Source organism: Neopsephotus bourkii, unplaced genomic scaffold (genome assembly GCF_033783945.1).
Source record: "Neopsephotus bourkii isolate Nb327-2 ecotype Australia unplaced genomic scaffold, CSIRO-AGI_Nbou_v1 NB_659, whole genome shotgun sequence".
NCBI lineage: Eukaryota > Metazoa > Chordata > Aves > Psittaciformes > Psittacidae > Neopsephotus > Neopsephotus bourkii.
In genome coordinates this window covers 4,828,302-4,849,674 of record NW_026901158.1, presented here as the reverse complement: position 1 = coordinate 4,849,674, position 21,373 = coordinate 4,828,302, and the positions used below count along the sequence as shown (strand labels likewise).

General features: G+C 45.6%; 1 protein-coding gene across 10 annotated transcripts in view; it reads left to right on the top strand.

Annotated features, from left to right (window-relative positions):
- PRRC2B (proline rich coiled-coil 2B) overlaps nt 1-20,880 on the top strand; it is a 44,938-nt gene extending 24,058 nt beyond the window's left edge. For 5 of the 10 annotated variants that reach the window (XM_061352708.1, XM_061352711.1, XM_061352705.1 and 2 more), the window contains exons 14-32: nt 1,651-1,858; nt 2,576-2,795; nt 3,442-5,505; nt 6,473-6,672; nt 7,170-7,315; nt 7,687-7,828; nt 8,418-8,500; nt 9,179-9,370; nt 9,510-9,704; nt 10,139-10,225; nt 11,145-11,249; nt 11,856-12,048; nt 13,297-13,394; nt 13,966-14,093; nt 14,909-15,149; nt 16,598-16,774; nt 17,430-17,521; nt 18,080-18,200; nt 18,648-20,880. In XM_061352708.1, the coding sequence (XP_061208692.1) occupies nt 1,651-1,858; nt 2,576-2,795; nt 3,442-5,505; nt 6,473-6,672; nt 7,170-7,315; nt 7,687-7,828; nt 8,418-8,500; nt 9,179-9,370; nt 9,510-9,704; nt 10,139-10,225; nt 11,145-11,249; nt 11,856-12,048; nt 13,297-13,394; nt 13,966-14,093; nt 14,909-15,149; nt 16,598-16,774; nt 17,430-17,521; nt 18,080-18,200; nt 18,648-18,788 (4,833 nt within the window). In that variant the 3' untranslated portion in view covers nt 18,789-20,880. The other 5 variants (XM_061352710.1, XM_061352712.1, XM_061352713.1 and 2 more) reach the window with 5 other exon arrangements.
- The last annotated feature ends 493 nt before the right edge of the window (nt 20,881-21,373 follow it).

Here is a 21,373-nt window from a genome sequence, read left to right as displayed (position 1 = left end):
CAGAGAGCTGATCCTTTACATCTGCTCTCATTTTCCACCTACCCAAGTTTTATCTGTGAGGCTCTTTCAGGTCTTTGTTTTTGTTGCACCATAAATATGTTTGGTCTTGGCTGTTTCTTTTTTATTTCATTGAAAACTCCCTTCTGGGGCTCTGAGAGATTAGCCTGAACTGCCCTGTATCTTGCATCTTGCCTGGTCTTACAGTGCTGTATGAGCCACACGTACTCTTCAGCTCTTTTTCCAGAGGCAGTGAGCCTCCTTAGTCAGACTAAGGGACAGAATATTCAGGCTTGAGATAGTGCAGAGTTAATTGCCAGTCTTCATAGAATAACCACTTGAAATGTGATATAATCAATGCTGCTGCAAGCCATAATGAGGAGCTCACATTTGGCTTTTGCTTGGGAGCTCAGTAATTGCTCTTTTATGGATGTTCCCCTGTGCTTGTTACTCGGCAGTTGACATTTTCATGATTCAAATGCACAGCAGCAAATGCTGCCGATGTTACTCTTGAAAAGAGATGCTTTTAAACTAAAAAGAATTGGATGTCTCTGCTGCCGTGCTGGTAATTCCACAGGTCATTGCTACTGGAAGAACATGAAATTTTCATTTTTATTTTCTCTTACCCTCTGTGGCATTAGTATGTATGAGGCAGTTTGTAGTTTGGCTGGTTTCTGTTGCTGCTTTGGTAGCAATGGTTCCATGATAAGAACAAAATAAATACTAGTGTTGGTATCATTAATGAAATATTTTCTCTAAGGTACTAGAGCACTAGGTAACTCAGATATAATCTTTGCATTTATCTGAGTTTCCTGCTGTAATGATGTGTCGGGTTGAGATTTAAGGATGTCTCTCTGGCTCTGCAGTAGGGGATTGTCTTGATGAACAGTTACAGTGTCTTACACTGCTGTAAGCTCAGTAAGAATTGATGGTGGAAAGTTTGACAGGTAAATAGATGTATTTCATGTTAATGGGAACCCTTTACCTTTCGAAAACTTTGGTAAGCAAAACTCCCTTCAAATATAGGTGATTGTTGGACCTTTAGCAGCAGTTAAATGTCAAATCAGATTATGATCATGACAGTTGTCGGCCATGCAGGAGATGGGAAACAACCTTAAAGTGCCAGCTTGTCTCTGGAGGATGCAGGGGAAATACTATAAGTTATTCATAGCTCTCTTAATTGACTTTAGGTTGTTCTTATCTAATCTGTTTGGCTAACATGAGTATCGCTAATATACATGCACACTAAATAACTTACAGTTGCATTGTCTCTGAAGAGTAGTGTGTTCTGAAATATTTGGTTCTAATTAGGAAATCATTTGACAGGAACCTGTCCTGTATCTCATAGAAGCATTAAGAAAGTGCGAACCTGGGGCTTGAAGCTGATCCTTTGCGTTTGGCCACGTTTCCTGGCCTATGGAGGTGTGATATTCTGGCTGCAACATATTTTGGCTGTTCTGGGTATTCAGAAAATAACAACTATTGCCACATTCCCATCTGGTAGAGTTGCCCTTTATCTTCTCTACCCTTCCATCTGATCTGTTTTTGAGACTCTAATACACAGAATGTGTTTTCCTTTGCCTGGCTGGTTTTTAAATGCAATTCCTGGCACTGTGACCATTCATGTCAAACAGCCCATCCTCTTCCCTGCAGGAGCAGCTGTACAAGATGCAGCACTGGCAGCAGCAGCAAATCTATCCTCCCCCATCTCATTCCCACCCCCAACGGACCTTCTATCCGCCGCACCCCCAGATGCTTGGCTTTGATCCTCGCTGGATGATGATGCCCTCTTACATGGACCCTCGCATGACCCAGAGTCGCACCCCTGTGGATTTCTACCCTTCAGCCCTTCACCCTTCAGGTAAGGTGTTTTCAGTGTTATCCTTTATCATGCTGTTGAGTTGATCCATGTCTGGAAGGTTTCTGTACTTCAGCCACCTTACCTCCATCCAGACTACAAATTCTGGCTGGCTGTGATTGACCTTCTATAGGGATGACAAAGTCAATTGCAGTGAGAGCTGGTTAAGGGGATGGAGGAGTTTGGGAGGGAGGACACCTGCCTATCAATCCTCTGCACTGCAGTGGGAGATCTTCCCTAACAGCTATGGAGCCTTGGAGGTGTAAAAGCAGATCTTGCCCTTTAGAGAGGGATCAGATACGGAGTTACTGTAAACATGTGAAATCTTAATAGACCCTTTTTGAGAACTGGGATCCTGTAGTTCCTGAGCTGTGTGCTTCTAGCACCTTCCTGTGTTGTTACTGATCTTCAGAGGTGTGACTGTAAACATCAAGATGTGTAAGCCATTTCCTTGAGTTTGTGGTTTGTGTCCATACACCTGCTTGCTTCCAAGCCAATGATGGTGTGTGGTGTTCTGAAAGCTAAGTCACCTTCTGTATCACTCCAGGTGTATTTCCCAGCTGTGTATTTCCCAAGCACAATCTCCCCTCTGTCAGAAAGGTTTCCATGGCTGCAGTCACCTACTGCCCTGGAAGGAAGGGGAGTCAGGCTAGCTGTGGATTGTTAATTCTTCTTGGCTTTGAGATCCTAGTGTTAATGGTGTGAATTCTGTCTTGACAGGAATTATGAAGCCCATGATTCAGCAGGACTCCATCGGTGGGAGCAGCTGTCGGTCTGAAGATCAGAACTGCCAGGCAGGGACAGCAGAAAGGAAAACTGCTCCCTTGGACCCTGTGCCAGTGTGGGGCCAGGAGAGCTACACATCCCTGCAGAGTAAAGGGTACTCCCTGTCACATCAAAAACAGGCTGACAGCATCACCATGGAGGGGCTGCATGCCAGGTGAGTGCAGAGCACCCTTCTCCTTATGCATGCTGTGATGGGAGGTGATGCCATAAGTCATCCTACTGAAAGGGAAGTGTAGAGTGGACCCAAAAGATATTTCTGAATAGGCCAAGGTACTGCTCTGGTAGCATCCTTACACTCTTTAAGTGTGTTATGTTGTGGAGGTGCTTTAAACTGAGCTGTTCAGAGTTTTTTTATCTAATGTCAGTCTAGGCTAACCATCTTGGGAGTCTGTTCAGTAGGAAAAAGGTTCTTCTCACCCATGTGGGTAATTACAGAAAACTGAGTTAAAAATTCTGGTATTTTCTGGTTTGTCTCCAAATTCTTTGGGACTTTCTGTAACCAATTCCTTGGTTTTGGATCTCCACATATGTTGGAGGCTGAATCTCCCTTTATTTCTTAAGTTTGCCCATGCTACGAACTGCTTTTTTCATCATTCATTGATTAGACAAACCAGGCAGTACAGCCTGGGGCCATAGCACATCTGCCCAGCATTCAGGTATTTATAGGCTTATTGCCTCGTGATTTAGAGCAAACACCAACTGATTTATTTGTTTCCACTTCTTGTGCCCAGCCTAGGCCCTTGGAGACATGTTGTGCTTTGCATTAGCTGACTTTTGTTTGCTGTTTGTTTCCTTCTCAGGAACGACAGTTACTCTGCTGCTCCTGGAAGGCAGGAGAGCCTGAGCACCCAGCGAGATCTATTTGAGGACAGAGGGGAGGAGTACTTGAATGCTTTTGACAAGAAGGCCCAAGCAGACTTTGACAGCTGTCTGCCTTCTCAGAGGATAGGCCAAGATCTGTTGTTTCAGCATCAGGAGACGGTGCAGGAAACCTGTCCTGCTGGGAACCGCCATGCAAACTTGAGGTGTTCACCCCTAGAGCCTGATTTCATCCAAGCAGAGAAGAAGCCTGAGTACAATGGCTGGGATATCAACCACCATCAGAAACCTGCAGAGACTGCAGCAGAAGCTGCTGAAGAAGCACCCAGGGATGAGCAGGCATTCAGTGCTGACCCATGGAAGAAAGAAGGAGCTAATACCAAACAGCCCACAGAAGAGGCAACAGAGTGGGCTCCTGAGAACCGTACCACCAGCGGTCAGCACCAGGAGCAAATGGGGAGGACGCGGCGATCGGGCCCAATTAAAAAGCCAGTCCTGAAAGCCCTCAAGGTGGAGGAGAAGGAGAAGGAGATGGAGAAGGTTAAGCTTGAAGGAGAGGACACCTCGCGCCCACTGAAGGAGAAGGCAGCTGTTCAGAAAGTAGAAAACGAGTCAGATGATTCTGCAGCCTTAGTGAACTCCACGCGTTACGTGCTGGATGACAAAGGTTCTTCCCAAGCCACCCTTGCCCGAGAGGCTGAGAAATCCCAAGAGGAAGACGAGGAAGAAGAAGAGGAAGAAAAGCCAGAAAGAACCTGGGAGAACAAATTATCCAGAGAATCCGGTGATCTCCCTCCCACCAAAAGAAACAACTGGATCTTCATTGATGAGGAACAAGCCTTTGGTGGGAGAGGTCAAGGACGTGGACGAGGGAGAGGCTTCAGAGAGTTCACTTTCCGAGGCCGAGGCACTGTAGTGGGCAGCCGGGGGGTCTATAACAACCAGCGGAGCAGCCGAGGGCGAGGGCTGCGGGAGTTCAACCAGGCAGAGGACTTCCCCCGGGGCAAGCCAAGGCGCCGCATTGCGAGCGAGACGCACAGCGAAGGGTCAGAGTATGAGGAGCTCCCCAAGCGTCGCCGGCAAAGGGGCTCAGAAAACAGCAACGAAGGCTCCGTGCTGGACCGGGAGGACAGTGATTTAAAAAAGGGAGACTTCAAAGAGTCGTGGAGGTCCAACAAAATCTATTCAGATGATCACAATAGTCTGGATCCGAAGATGAGGGCACAGAGAGCTTTTGGGAGATCACTGCCGCCAAGACTGAGCAACTCTGGCTATGGGAGAAGGGGGTTCATGGGTAAGGAGCCCACCCAGTGGCAAGGCAGGAGTGGGGGAGCAGGGTGGCAGGAGTACAGCCACACCTCTCCATCGGACACTTTTGGGAGCAGGCAGCAGGCTGACAGGGACTACATTCAGGATTCTTACAAACACGTGGATTCCTTCTCCAGCCGGGTTTTCGATGAGAGTCATCTGGATGACAGAAGGCACTTTTTCCAGGAGGATTACTCAGCGGATCAGGAGAACATAGAGAACAGGCCTTTCAGGAGGCGGCGTCCTCCCCGCCAAGACAAGCCCCCACGGTTCAGGCGCCTCAGGCAAGAGAGGGAATCAGTTGGCCAGTGGAACCCTGAGGAAGGAGGCCCCAGCCTACTGCCCAGCCAGTGGCCTGGAAGACCCAAGCTGACCAGTGCAGAGAAGAGCAGCATTTCAGGCAGACGGTCTCCTGAGCTGTCCTACCAGAACTCATCAGATCACGCCAATGAGGAATGGGAGACAGCATCTGAAAGCAGTGACTTCAGTGAGCGGCGGGAGAGGCGAGAGGGAGTTTCAGAGAGTGAAGGCCAGCTGGAGGGTGGCCTCTGCAGTGGGAGCCTGGGAGAAAAGAGGGAGCTGGCAAAGAGGAGCTTCTCGAGCCAGAGGCCACTTGTGGACAGGCAGAGCCGCAAGGCCGAGCCAGCAGGGTTTGCAGAGCAGTCTGTCAGGACTGGTGTGGGAGCAGCTTCCAGATACGAGAGTCAGCAGAACGGGACACTGATAAAAAGCAAAAGGTGAGGTTGCATTCGGATGTGCAAAGATCTGACACCTGATACATGGGCATGGGGTTGGAGAAGGGCTGAACTTTGGGTGAGGAGCTGTGGACTGTGTTTCTTTCCATCTAGTGCAGGTGACTTCCACCAGTGTTTATCCAGCTTTGTGACATCCAAGGGTTTCATTACTGTCTGTTTCACTATCGATCAGTGCCTTTGCTTCCATGCTGGGAATCCAGGTTTATGGAAGTTGCTGAGACACTGTGTTCTGTCGTGTGCTGCTGCTCTTTGCCTTAGTTTCTGACCAAGGCAGCTCTTTACTGTCCGGATTGCCTCTCACTAGATGACAGATAATGAAGGAAATCTTGGTCCTGAATTCCAATCCTGTTGTGTCTTTCCCCTCCTGTCACGGATCCCCAGTGGAGTGTAGCAGAGGACAGAAGTGAGGGCTGGGTTTTCCTGGGACAGGTTACTCTTTTGTGAGTTGAACACTTGGGAATGGTGTGTAGATGATGGTCAAATGAGCACAAAAATACCTGGGAGAAATAAAATGGGAAAATTACGGGTTTTTTTTCCCTTTCAATGTCATCAGCTTCCCCCTGTCTCCCTTTCCCTCACATTAATCCTTACCAAGAAGGGTGCATTAATTGCAAAGGGGAGCTGTTAGAGCAGTGTCATAGGAGGGAAGACTACAGAAGCACAGGGCCCTCCTCATAGAGACAAGTGAGGTTATTCAGCTTTGTTGCAGGGGCAGCACGTTTAACTCATGACTACAGGTATTCTGCTTCCATCCCACATCTCCAGTAGCATCTTTGTAATGGGCTGCATGCTCAGAATTTTAACATCTGCTTCAGTTGGGCAAAGGCTGGGAAAGGATGAGGTGTGATTAGGAAACTGGTAAAGAAAATACAGCCCATGTGTTTTCCTCTTGGTACATTTACTCATCTTGTGGGGACAAATCTAATTCCTTTCACTTCTTTCCTTGTAGGTCTCCAGAAGAAGGAGGGGGCCTTGGCAACACGAGTGGTGGGAGCAGCCACTCCATTTACAGCTTGGATAGGGCCTCCCATGCCAACTCAGAGTGTGCTGAGGGGCCAGGTAAAAAGCCAGAGAAGGAGCCCAAATCCACTGCGCAAAGAGCAAGTGAGAAGGGAGAGGCCTTGTCACAGTTTGAACTGAGCTATGGAAGTGAGTGTCTCTACTGATTTGTTTCTTTAAAGGGATAACGCATTATGGCTGACTTCAAGACAGACTCATTTAATCCAATGTCATTTTAAATATCAGGCTAGATTTTTTCCATTTATTTACACTAACAAGAAAATTCCAATGTATCTAAATAAGGAAAACATGGAAGACAAAAGATGGCTTTAAATTTTAAACCCAGATTTTCAGCCCGATCTAACAGTCTCTTTAATGCTTATTCTATAGAAAAGCAGGTTTTAGGGAGAATATTTTTGTATTTCTATCCAAGATGTTAAATAGCAAGGCCAAAATACCTTATGTAGTGAGAAGGAAATGAAAAGAGCATCCAGAGTGGGGAATTTGAGTCTGAGCTCTGCAGTGCTGCTGGCTGAACTTGGTTACCTGTGGATTCTGTTTGAAATGCACTCTTTATTATTGCAGTTTTAAAGCTTTATCTGCATATACAAATGCACTGTTTTTTTCCCTGTGTGTGCTTTGTTCAGGTACCATCATCGACAGTCGGGTATCGAACACAGCAGAAGAGAATGAAGTAGGTTCTATGGCAGGTGAAGGCTTCATTGAGGTTCTTACTAAGAAGCAGCGTCGCTTGCTGGAAGAAGAGCGAAGGAAGAAGGAGCAGGCTGCTCAGGTGAGGAGTGGGGGGCAGAACAAGCTCAACCTGATACGTTGTTGGTCTGCAGTCAGGGCCACACACAGGGCCCACAAAGTGTTTTGCTTTGTATCCCATTCCCCTACCTCCTCTCCCCAAGAAAATCTCATGTTGCTGAAGGCAGCTTTTTTCACTGCCCTGTTATATTGGGAGAACCTCCCAGTAGCCATAAGGTCCATTTAAAAGAAAGAGGTTTGCATGTCAGACTTAACTTTGTATGGTTCTATTAGATGAGCTGGGGGCTTTTCGCATTGTAGCATTTAGAAATGCATGGTTTGAACTTGCCAGGAACAAGTTGTGTTAGCTCAGTGCAGGAACAGGTCTTTCAGGCTGTGCCTTTTCTGTTTCAGGCACCAGCTAAGGCCCGTGTTCTTCAGTCTCGCATTCCTCCTCGGTTTGCCAAGAAGCAGAACAGCTTGTGCTTGGAGCAAGGTGATGTAGCAGTGTCTGGAAACAGCCTGGGCACAGAGATCTGGGAGAGCAACAGCCCAGGTAAGTTTAGGAAGTGGAGTACTTCTGAAGTGTTGAAAAACCTGAGTAATCCTTTGGTGTGTACAGGAAGGACAGGGTGTCTGTGCTTAAGAGAATGATGCTAGTGGGAGTGGGAGGGGAGCTAGCAGACATCTAGCGCAGCATCTGTTCATACTGTGCTGTTCAACCATCCACCTCCTGCTGTTGACCATGTTAGTCTCCTAATCTATTTCTTGAGTCATCATGTAACATTAAGAACCTATTATATAGCATTTTCTAGCCTGTTGGGCTGCATCTGCTTCACCCATTTTCTTACTTTGTCTTCCTCTGTTTTCTCATTTTGTAACACTGACCAGCTGCTGCCTTCCTTGTTTCTGTCTCTGCCCTTTCTTCCTCTACTGTTTCCATGTTCCCTAAGAAATCTCTTTGCTCTCTATACCCTGTATTCTTTGTGCTCCTTCACGTCTCAGCTGGTCAGGTAACACTGGCTTTCTGAGGTGGGGAAAATATCTCATGTCTAGAAGTGGAGCATTCATAGTGTAGCATGCACAGTGTACAAGGTGTGCTCATAGTTGTGTTACAAACAGCTGATCCCTCTGTTTTCTTCCAGCGCTTTCTGTTCAGTCTCCTGGCAGCGATTCCTGGAACAAACCTGTAAATACCTTTAATGGTACTGAATCTAGCACCACTGAGGTAAGTAAGTGGCACCTGATGTGCCATTCAGGTATTTTGTGTGTAAAGTTAACGTAGGTGGCTTATGCTTCTCATTGCTCCATCTGTGCTTAGCAACTCTCAGCTCTGCTTTCGCAATTTTAAACTGTCCCTTTGCAGTTCTAATTTGAGCTTGATGCTGCTCAAATCTTGATGTAGAGGTGTTATGTGCCAGGTAGGTGTAAATCTAGAGTAACCATCTGGTAGAGCTTTTCCAAGGTTATGCTCCTAACTGGACACAGAGTGTGGTGGAGTCCTGTAGATCATGTCTGCATGCCTCTGCCTATCAGCAGTGTGTAGCTGTAGCCTTAATGTAGGGAGGGTGGAGGAGGTTCCTTAATTCTTCACCTCTGGAGACCAGAGTTCAAATCTGGTTTGGGTCACAAGTGAAATGAGCTTGGCAATCTCAGCCTAGTTTCTATGTGGATCTCTTCTTGCTTATTCTAAAGCCACAGTCCATTTGGTGCATTGGTTTACCCTGTGTCAGGGTTGTATAGAGCTGAAGCAGTAGCCAAGGGATGCACAGATCCTTTGCAGATAACTAAGAATGCGATTTGAAAAGGGACATGGTCTTCCTGTTTTCTGGGATTGGGTGTTTTTCCCTCCTTTGTGGAGCTGGGTTGGAGTCTGGGGCTTTAACACATTTCGTGCTTTGCATAGCAGGGTTTTAAAGGCAGCCAGGGGGATAGTGGCATTGACTTGAGCGCGGAGTCTCGGGAATCCTCCGCTACCTCCTCTCAGCGCAGTTCTCCATATGGCACCCTCAAACCAGAGGAGATGAATGGGGCTGGCCTGGTGGACGCAAAGCCTGACTGTCAGAAGGAGCAAGTGCAGAAGCAATCTGATAAAAAGGTAATCTGGATTCGCAGCCAAGCCAAAGCTCATAGTGGGAGACCCTGTGAAGTGGTTGTGTTGTTCTTGATAGCATTTTTAAGGCTTGAGATTGGCATATTCAGTCTTTGTGTCTCAGCCTCTCTGCTTTCCTGTTAAGGATTCAGATCAAGGCTCAGGACAGAACAAGGAACACAAGCCTGGACCAATCGGCAACGAACGCTCCCTGAAAAACAGAAAGGGTTCGGAGGGAACGGAACGGCTGGAAGGGAATATTCCCCCTGTTAACGGGGTAGAAATTCACGTGGATTCTGTACTTCCTGTGCCACCCATTGAATTTGGAGTAAATCCTAAAGTGAGGATTGAATTTAATTGCATCTTCTTGGTGATTTGAGCTTGTTGAAATAGGAAAGGTGGTTTGGGGCAGAAGGATGATTTGAAGGAAGCTTCCAGCTGTAGATTTGCCTTAGATTTCATTACTGACACAAACCAGGTACTCAAGATGTCTTGGCAAACATGTTATATCCACTTGGAAATACTGTCCCAAGGACCAGCTGGGGTAGTAACAGAGGTGAGGGGCAAAATTATGGTCATCTAAGCCTTTGTGTGCCTCTGGGGGTTGCCTGCTGCTCAGTGCTGAGAAATGTCATCTTGTTCTCTTCCAGCGAGTCTTACTGGAGAGCAGTCTTTAGTGTCTAGTGTTGTGATTCAGGCTAGAGTCATTAACCATGAGAAGCAGATGGGTGGCCCTTGAACCTGGATTTGAATTTGTATGTTTTGCTCTTTCAGGATTCTGATTTCAGCTTGCCACCCGGTTCTGCCTCTGGCAGTGCAGCTAACCCTGTCACCAAATTGCAGGATGCCTTGGCCAGTAATGTAAGTATTTCTTTTGGCACTGATTCATTGGAGATACTCCTTGGTTAAACGTCACTCCAAAGAGAGCAAGTGTATTTCTTTGCAGTTGATCTCCCACTTAATGCTCAGGCTGCACATGTGACTAAAATCCATAATGGAAATCTGTGCCCTCAAGGTACATTGGTAAGAGGAGCATTGCTCACTCAAAAGGGGTATAGGGAGCAACCCCATTATCACTGTGACTTGTGTAAAACAAGAGGTATGTCTGAGGTCAGCAGCTTCCTCCTCTTGAGACACAAGAGTGTTGGTAATGGAAATTGTACAGATAGGGGTGTTTTTAGGTCCGGATTGCCAGCATCCTCAGAAGGTCTATTCTGCCACAGCAAGGCAGAGAAGTGTAACTTTAGTTAGGCCCTTTTGGAGGTTTCCCAGCTTATTCTAGACATCTAGCTATTTCATTATTATATATGAAAGAGTGAGCACACTGAAAGCCCAGCTTGCAGCTCATCTGTGCATGGCAATATGAGAAGCTCGCAGAGCTTCTTTGAAATGTCTTCAGGTTTGTTGTCTCTTTGATTTTGGAGATTTATCTAAAAGGGTGTTTCTTCAGAAGTGTTCTTTCAAAAAGAGGTTTCGTTCAAAATTGAGGTGGATTCCAAATATGGGACAGGTGGAGGAACTCTTGTGCAAAATGAAGTTACTGAGTCAGGTTGATGCTTAAGTGGAAGCTGGTGTAACTGGACAGAGAGGGTGTCACTGCACATAAGCAAAGCTTCAGTTATTCCAACAGCAAAATGGATCACAGTCAAATGTGGTACTTAACTCCTGCAGTACCACTGAGGATTAAATCCTTTGAGATGTACTGGAGTTGCTAGCTGGTAGCATATAACTTTTCTCATGAGAGTTATAAAGTACTCACTATTGACCCATCTCCCCTCAGGCAGGGTTAACGCAGTCCATTCCCATTCTGCGAAGAGATCATCACCTTCAGCGTTGCATTGGCCTCAACCCAATGTCCTTTCCCACTGCAGATCTCACTCTTAAGGTAAGCAAGCTGGCATGTGTGGTTGTCCTGGGCGTGGATACCACGTTTCCATGGCCAGGGTATGTAGGATGGAGAGATCTTTCCCAGAGTGTTTTATTAGGTACTGCTAAATCTTTAATTAGCTCCAGTAAAGGTGTGCATATGCTATTCGATGTGGGTGGAAGCGCATGTGTTTCAACAGTCCTGGATGCTGAAGTCTTTGCCCCTTGTAGAAAAGTGCAACAGAGCTTTCCTGCTATTTCAGTAGCTGGGGAAGATGGCTGGTCAGGAATCCTAAGTGCCTGATGGTCTAAAGAAGGAAAAAAAAACCAACCCAAAACCCAAACAAAACAAACCACCCACCCCCAAAAAACACCAAACATAAACAGCATCGGCAAGAAACACCACTCTAAACCCAGAAAGCTCAGCAGATATCAAGTAGGGGTTGAGTGTTTGTGAAGGATGCTTGCCCGTTGGAAATTGCTGTGAAGCCCCATGACCTGAGACCTGCCAGCTTTCCCCTATGACTAGGCTGAATTTGAGCTAACAGGTCATAGGTGAGGAACTCATGGCTTCATTGTCCTCCCCATTTGAACTGTCTGTAGTTATTGTCCTTCGTTTCCATAGATGGAGTCTGCACGTAAAGCTTGGGAAAACTCTCCTAGTTTACCAGAACAGAACTCCCCAGGAGGTGCAGGCTCAGGCATCCAGCCTCCTTCCAGTGTTGGAGCTTCCAACGGTGTCAGCTACAGCTCTTTTGGTGGAGTTTCCATGCCTCCTATGCCTGTGGCATCTGTAGCACCTTCTGCATCTATTCCAGGTACCTGCAAACTGTGGCAGCAGTATTCGCATTGTCTGGTTGGTATTTAGGAATCATCTGATTCTAGATGAGAGGCATGGCGAGAAGAGCTTATGTGTAAAGTTAACTGACTGGCTGGTATTTAATAGATTCTTAACAACAATTCAGTCAAGACAGAAAGAGGGAAGTCTCCCCACTTCAAAGAATGTCACTTGAGCATAACTGGTATAAATTTAGCACAAGGATGACATTCCCTGTGTAGGAGCAAGTCTGATGTCTCAAGGTCTAGCTTACCCTTCACTTGTGTCTTCAGTAGAACAGGAGGGAAGGGAAGAAACGTGGCTGAAAGATTTCAGCAGTCCCAATATCAACCATTCATTCCTCTGCTCATTTTGCTATTTAAGGCAGAGGTTCTGAGCACCTTCTGCTCTGTGTGTGATAACAACTTGCTTATAGTTTGCAGAGCTCTGGGAGGTGGGAAGGTGTTGCTGTCTTTGAGTTAGAAGCAAAGCTAGGCTCAGTTGTGTTACATACTGTGTGTAATTAGGGAGAGCATCTAGAAAAAGGAAATGTAGCTTGTTTCTCTGACTTCCGGGTCCCAGCGGACCTCTCATGCATGCACTATCCTTTCATTCCTCTCTTCAAGAACAGAAAGGAATATGCTGAACAGAAGTGATAGCGAGTGGACCACTCTAGTGAGTCTGTTACTCGTGTCCACTTGGAAAAGAGATTGTTCCAAGTCAGGTGATTTCCTTCCCTGCTCACCCTAATTTTGCTTGTAAATCCCATGGTTCAGATCCGTACAGAGCCACAAGAGTGGCACAGCACTTTCTAACTGGTGCCACCTTTGGGGTTAATACAGCTTTTAGATCTCTTGTGTGAAGGTCTCAGCACCATATTTGCTCTTTCTGTGCCTTGTAGCTGCAAAGATGAAGTGATTACAGAGCAGGCTTCCAGCATTTAGGAAGAGTCTGGAGTACAGTTCACCAATTCCTGGACTGTTACTGTTTCTGACTCTTTTGTGGAGGTGGGAAACCTGGGTTTACATTTAGCCTCTTACAGAAATGTATGATTAATTCACAGCAAGAGAACTACTGTAAGCAGGCTGCTGGCTTTGTTACGTTGATTTAGGAGCTTTATAGGCTCTTCTGAATGGGCATTATGTTTGTGTTGACTTGCTGAGCTGGTTGCTGAGGGGTAGGAAATAATCTCGACCTTCAAGTCTCTGTATCTGTACCTTGAATTTACACCCAGCCTTCTCATGTTCAGGTAACCATATTCCACCCCTGTATCTGGATGGCCATGTGTTTGCAAGTCAGCCCCGCCTGGTCCCTCAGACGATACCTCAGCAGCAAAGCTACCAACAGGTGAGGCAGAAAGAACCAGGTAGTGGTTTCTGAAGGGGTCTTCAGGGTGGCATTTAAGAAAACTAGGAGTCATTTATCTCTGATAGCCCAGAAGAGCTTAGATGTGGCTCCTTTAATATTCCTTGGATGCTGCTTCCCAGTGGATGTCACAGGTTAATGACACTGAAGGGAGGGAATTGAGGGGTTTTCCGCATTTGTACCAGTGCCTTTCGGTTGTGTTTAACTGAAGCAGATGCTGAGGTACCTGTATGAAGTGAATTCCACAGCCAGTCAATACTGATGAGCAATTTCACTAGCCTTAGTACATGAGAACCGGGATTGTCAGTGTGTATTCTGTGTGTGAAGCACATTGGTCCCTGTATGTATCCATCAAATGCCTCTTGCAGGCATCAGTCTTCCCTCTTGGGTGCTCCTGCCAGTGTGCTGCTGTTCTGTGGAATGATGCAGGGGCTGGGTAAAGATGCAGTGTCATGACAGACTGATTCGTGGAGGAAACTGATGGATTTTTTAACAGCCTGTGAGAGTTTCTGGCTTCTCTTGTACCTCTCAATCATCTTAATCTCTTCTGCAGGCTGCTGCTGCTCAACAGATTCCCATTTCCCTCCACACATCCTTACAGGCCCAAGCTCAGCTTGGGCTGAGGGGTGGTCTGCCGGTTTCCCAGTCCCAGGAGATGTACAGTTCCATTCAGCCCTTCAGGTAACTGCTTCCAGTTTTTATTTCCTCGTGGTTTGATTTCCTCTGTTCCTGATGGCAGTGCACATTTATCAGATACTCTGTGCTCATCTTCTCTTCCCCCTTTGTTGATGTGCTCCTAGTAACACTGCCGGGGTGGAGAGCAAGAGTATTGGGGCATATGTTGCTTTGCAGGACATTGGGAAAGACTGTCCTTGGAAAGTTACTCAGTCGTACTGTCTACCCTCTTAAAGCAAGAGGCAACTCTTGGAGAAGATGCAGAAAGAGGAGTTTTGTGAGCTAGCAAACAGGCTTAACTAGTGAAGAACACAGAGCTTACAGCTTACTGGTTTACAAGACAAAGGGTTTAATGAGATCTGAGTACCAGGATAATGAAATAAAATTGCTCCCTTTGTTAGGTACATACTGACAAGAACAGAATAAATGCCTGCACTTTGACAAAAAATTGCCAGAGCTGTTTGAATCTTGTAACTTCTGATTCTTTCCTGCTTTGTAAAACTGCTGTAGACTTCCAGTAAGCTGAATCCTCCCTTAACTACTAATCCAGAGCTTATTGTGCAGGATATCAAAACATAAACTTTGTCATTCTGTTGAATATTTCTGCAGCAAGAGGACATGGTTGTAAGGGCTTAAAAGTGGAAGTAAGAAAAACCACCCTGTTACTAAAATGGAAGGTGGCATCACAGCTTATTTCTAAGCTGTCAGCTTAGGAGAACCTGAGAACTGATTGCAGGCTAGATACATTTTGGCAGGAGGAGTGTGTGTACGGTCTCCAAAGGTTTTCTGTGTAATGACTTGAGCATGTTTTTCCTCTCCAGGTCTCAGGTGTATATGCACCCCAGTCTGTCTCAACCCAGCACCATGGTCCTGACAGGAGGCACAGCTCTGAAGCCTCCGTATTCCGCCTTCCCAGGCATGCAGCCCTTAGAGGTGGTGAAAACCCAGTCTGGGTCCCCCTACCAGCCCATGAATGGAAGCCAGACACTGGTTTATGAAGGCCAGATAAACCAGGCGGCTGGCATGGGAGCCTCCCAGATGATGGACTCTCAGCTTACGCAGGTTAGGAGCAGGGCTCATGAGCCACTCCCCATGTACAGGCTTTTTCACAGCCACTTGTTTCTGAGGCTGGGTTGAACCTATTTGTGCTGAGTTATGTGTTTGTGTGAACTAAGCTCTTTGTAAAGAGGCAAAAGGATTCCCTGAGAGACTTTGTTCTGTGAGCCATTGTTTCAAACATGCAGCACCTTATTTAATGAGATGCTTGCTAATTGTCTATCCCTGCTGAGATGTCATTTTCTAACTCTGAAGTCCTCACCCTTAATATAGACATTTAATGCAGATCAAACCTTGCAGTGCTTCATGCGTAGGAAGCCATAAAGCAGTGGTTGTACTAAAAGTACCTCCTTCTGAGAGCCAAATCCCAACCGCCTCCAGATTTAACTCTGCTTCCAGGGTAACTAAAACCTTTTATTAAATGCTCATCTATCTTCTCAATTCATTTCTTATCCAGGTCTTATTTACAACTTCTGCTGATCTGTTTGGCAGCATCTTAACAAGAATTTCACTGTGTGAGAAAGCTTTTGTAAAGCGTGGTTCAGATAAAGACATTGAATCCTCCTGTGAGCATAGCTGTACTTGTGGACACATGTTTGATTCTCTGGAGAAGTTTGATACTTTTATTAAACTCATTTATTTTGTGCAACGTGTTAAGGTTTATTTGTTCTGTTTAAAGAGGGATTTTTATGTTGTAACTGATGTAGAGTTTTAGCTCAAGAAAATGCAGAGAATACTGGCAAACCAAATATCTGAAGAAATGCTTTATCCATCATAAGCTAGCAGCTTGGTCTCTTGCCAGCCTTAGATTATTTATTAGTTAGTTTATTTATTTATTACAAAGTGTTGTCATAGAACCTCCCAATTCCAGCATTTGTGAGGACTGCCAGATGAATAAGAGGGGACACGAGTCCTGAGCCGTATGTTTTAAGATTTCTCTTAATTCCTACCATCACCAGTTTGAAGCTCAGTGCAGAACAGAGAGCTGAGGTTGCTGTCACTTTCTCTAGAGGTTCAGTCCTTGAAATGCTTTGGCTTGAAAGCGTAGCAGACTTCCTGGTCTGGGCATCAAAACTGCAAACAAAACACTGGACACTGAACTGTCTGATGCTGCCATCATACCAAGAGAAAATAACCCCATGCAGCGACCATGAGGAAGACTGAAAAACTGGGAGAAGGCTTTAGGCAAGGAGGAAAGCCCTGTGTCTGAGTGCAGTTCTGTTAAATCAGTGCCGTGTTAAAAGCCCAGCTGAGAGGGTGTTGGCAGCACTACCAGAACATGCATTTCAATGTGGAAGTCCCTCTGTTATGTTGATCTGCATTTATTCTGTGCCAGACTGCACGGTTTGTTAGCTTCCTTTTAGTAATGCTGTGTGTTCAGGGTATTAGGAGACAGAGTCTCAAACAGCAGCCTGTTAACACCATGAAGTTAACTACATGTCCTTATCACTCAGCTAACGATGCCTGTGCCTGGCTCTCAGCTTCCTCTGCCCCGCTATGGCTCTGGCCAGCAGCCCCTGATTCTACCACAGTCCATCCAGCTTCCTCAGGGGCAAAACCTGCCTGTAGGAGCTCCCCGAAGAATCCTCCCTCCTGGATCCCAGCCTTCTGTTCTTGCTACCAGCAGGGAGGTAAGGATTAACTCCTGCGTGCTCACCTTGGCATTGGTTAGCCCATCCTGCATTGAGGTCTCGCTCCTTGATATTGGTTGTTGAAGGGGAGACTGGCTTATTTGGATCCTTAAATAACAAAGCCAAGGATTGGTGTTCAAATGAAGGAACCCTTTTGCCCTCATCTCCAAAGCGCAGGCCAGCAGTTTGTCAGGTTTTGCTGCTGGTCATCATTCTGTTTCCAGGGAGCCACATCCTGCTTTGATCCAGTTTGGAGTCTCCAGTTTTATTACATGTTTACACAGGTTTCCCCAGAGTGCTTGAGGGGTGGTGAGCTCCAGACACAGTTGGAATACTGCCCAGATATTTCACACTGTTGTGAAGCATGTCCATTTGAGTAGGTATATTCATGTCATGTCTGCTTTGATGGATTCATAAGTTTGTCTATTACAGGGGAGAGAAAGCACAGGTCCTGTGTTTTCTTGTGCTGCTGGCTTGTTGCTTTAATACAAGCAGATTATGTCACTTATAAGCATCACTCTCTTTGCCTGAAAAATGTTTCTTCTTTTGATGGGCACAATGGGTAGAAGGGCAAAGATTTGCCTTAAGTGTTTATCTGAAGTAGTAAGTGATTTGTGGATGCAAAGATGATACTCTTGCTCATTTTCCTTTGTAGTCCTCCCAAATGGAAATGAAAGGGTTTCATTTCTCTGATGGTAAACAGAGTATGTCCTCTGGAGGGTCTGTACCATCACCACATACGTACAGGTAACAACGTCTATGGAACTTAAACTCTCTGTAGACTGAATGGGGAAGAAGTAGTGTTCCCCATTCAGTGACATGGTGCATGCATCATCCCTGTACAGGATACACTTGGGTTTTCACATGTAGAATGTGCTCGCTGTAGTCCAAATACGTGTATCAAAATGCATGATCATGGCTTTCAGTTTTGGGTGTGGACCAGTGTGTATCTGTCTTGGCCCTTTATGCCTGTGGGACGTGCATGAAGTTACTTGTTAACTGAGTCTTAAAGACAACTTAGAACTGGTGTGTGCTTCTGTGTGTTCCTTGTTAAGGTGGAAAATTTGAGGCGCATTGAGTAGGCACTTTAATTTCCAGCATGATGCTCAAGATGAGTGGTGCTCATGTCTAGACATACCAGACCTTCACGTCATTGAGCCTTTTTTCTCTTAACCAATCCATGTGTTGTCTTTTGGGCTGGGGAGCTCGCTGATGCGCACAGCACAGACTCATTCCCTGTCAATTGCTGCTTTCTGCTGTCTGTTCTTAATTTCACACATGAATAAGGTTCTCATTCCATTGTAGAATTTACTCCATGAATATTGTCGACTCTTCGATTTCCAGGCCTAGCTCTGCCAGCCCAAGTGGGAAGCCATCTGGACCAGCAGTTAGTATGGGCTCTGTGCAAGGACACTATGTACAGCAGGTAGCGTACATCAGTACTTTGACCCAACAGTGTCTGCTCTTACACACTGTCGTGCTTACGCCTTGGACTTTTAAGAGTGTCAGAAAGGCTGATGTAATTTGGGAGCTCTTACTTTGCCTGAAGGGAGAGTGAGTGGGTAGGCATTATGAGTCTAAGAGTAATGCTTGTGTGATTTGAAAGTCAGGGGAGATTAGAGGATTACCTGTTTTACAGCGTCTCTGTTGTTTGTTGCTGAGTTTTTGTGGGTTATTTGTATTGTGAGACATGTGAAACACTTTGAGGTCCTTACGTGGGATGTTTTAGGACAGCAGAGTGTGCCGGAAGAGAAGAAATACCTGGATTTTGGAACAAATTTGATGTCTTGCGTGAATGGTGGTCACAATTTGGTTTTTATATCTGCCTAGAAGTGTCTGTGCTAGCTAATGCTTTGTTGTTGTATGTCAAAAGGCAAAGCAGCGGGTGGATGAGAATAAAGCCAACTTGGGAGCAGTAAAGCTGCAAGAAACAGCCTCCACAAACCAGATGAAGCCAGTGCGCACAGGAGCCATCAAACCTCAGGCAGTCAAAGTGGAGGAAAGCAAGGCCTAGGAGCACCTCTGATGCCTGCCTGGTCCTGCTGCCTGAGAGGCCCTGCAGCTTAGACTGAACCCCACTGGATCTCCTGAAAATTGCCAGATCTACTCCCTGCCCCACATAGACTGACTACAGCAACATCATCCAAGCCTGTCTCCCAACAAAGCAGTTTGAAACAGTGGATATGACATTGACCTGCTTGCTTTAAATCCAACCTTGTGACTTTTTAAGTGGCTCGAGCCATTTGTTTTTTATTTTTACCCCCCCTCCCCATGCCCCATCCACAGGTAGCTGTGATTGCTCACTTGGCAAATCCCATCCTTCTCCTTCCCTACTTCTGTCTCAGCAGAGTGGCAACTGGGGGAGAGGGGTTAGTTTGAGGTTTTTCATTTTAAAGGCAGCTGAGGTTTTTACAGAAATGCTATATCTTTGTTTATAGCAGAACTTTTATATGTTCTCTCATTTTCCCCACCCCTTCTTTCTGTTTTCCTCATTCCAAAAAGAATTCCCTCCTGCTCAAATTATGTTCTGACAAAACTCTGCTTTGTTTTATATATGGTTCTGTGCTATGTTGAGAATCATGACTTCTAAATTGAGTTTGTTTGGGTGTATTTCCCCAGATGATTTAGCCTTTCAGGTTATTTGATTTTAAAAATACAGGACAGTTATGGCATTCATTAATTTTTCAGTATCTTGTTTTAAGCTAGAAGCAGTGCTTGCATTAAAAGTAAATGTGTACTAAAGGTATATAGTAGATCAGTGCATTAATATTGAGACTTGCACCATGTTAATTGTAGCTTTGGGGTGCTTGTGCACAACAAAATTGTGGCATTTTCGTTTTAAGGAAAAAAAACCTCCAAATTTCTGTTGCAAACTCATCTGGATCTAGGGGGATTTGGTTGGTTGATGGTTTTGTGGGTTTGGGATTTTTTAGTGACTGCCAAACACACAATAAAATGTAAATCATAGATTTACGAAATGTAAAATCTCCTCACCACACATCTGTCAGAAGAGTTGGCCAGAGCCAACGGGTCTGTATAGACTACTTTTTGTAGTTGTGATGCTCTCTTATGCTCCCTACCTTGGCCGCTCTAATTCTTCCTGTCTCCTGGGACTTGTTCTATCTTGTGTTCATCCCTTGGGGCTGCTCTCCTAAGCTTTGCTCTTCTCCCTTTTCCCTAAGTCTTGCTTTGTGTCCCTCTATCTCAACAGCCTTTTGTAAAATCAATGTAGAAACACATCGTGAAGGGAGCCCCTCTGCAAGGCAGCCGTTTTAGCACACTTGGAACCTCCTTTTTTTGTATTGGAAATGCATGTTACAAAGGCAGTTTGGAATCATCCTTTTACTCATCCTTCCCCAGATGAACAGCAAAGCATCAGTGCAGTTGCTTATAGTGCGTGTACAGTTACCGTCACCTCACACTTCCCCACCAGTGTTTGATGATCTATGGAAGGAAGGTCCCAGTGGGAAGAGGTTGGCTTTTATTTCTGTGGTTGTTTGGTTTTGATTTGTGTGTGTGTGTGTGTATGTAGATTTTTAGAATGGACTTCCAGGTTCCTGGAGGTGCATGGAGTCCTTCAGCTGATGGTAGTCTTAAGTAAACTCGCTACTGTCAGCTACCTTGGTTTGTCTTGTTTAGCTCTTTCAAAATGTAAAGTGGGCTGGTCACTCTGAAGTGAGGGAAAGAAACCATTTCTGCAGGAGATGACAGCTTGCTAACTGGCTGTGCTGTCTGCCTCTGCTGGGTGGCAGCAAGTCATTTGGTGGTGGTTCCAAAGAAGATGCTTTGAACAAAGAATGTATTCGGGAAGGGATCTGAAAGGTGTTCTTGTTTCTCTGTTTGCTTTATCCCTACTCCCACCCCCCCCCCCCCCCCTGTTTTGGGCAAGATCCTTCATGACTTTCTAGGGATGCATTTGAAGTTTTAAGCTAAGTATAAATAAGTGTTTTATACAGTAGCTTTAAAGAGCTTAGAAACGTAAACTAACTTAGACATATAGCAATGTCCCCTCTCCACAGGTGTCCCCATTGACTGTGGCAGAGAGAACCCAAAGGGAAAGGGATAGGATGGTACTTTAAGAAAAATAAAAGCTCTTTTTTTCCCCCCTCATGTTTTATGAATTTTTGACTTCAGAGCAGAGTGTGCCAGCATCTCTTTAGTACCCTCATCCAAGTACAGGGTTGGAGATGTAGTGAGAAATGCTTCCCCAGCCTTCAGCCATCTCCCAGACCTGCATCCTCATCTGCTCGTCCTGCTCCCAGTGTTTTCCAAAGGTTGCTCCACCAGTAGGACATCCCAGCCTCCTTTCTATTTTCTTCTCTGGAATTCATGAACAAGAGGATTGTCTGGGTTTTCTTTTTTTTTTTTTCTTTTTTTTTTTTTTATTATTATCCTCCTGCCCAGCTGGCCCTAGCTAATAATAGCTCAGAATTTAACTGTAATGGCTAAAGAGACTTATCCAAGCCCCCCCTTCACATCTCTTTCCTACCCTAGACACACTACGTAAGCTTACAAAGACACTAACCTCTTTCCTCCCACCTGTATGACTTTAAAATGGTCAAATGTGTTGGAGAAACTGGGTTATTGCTAGATACAAGT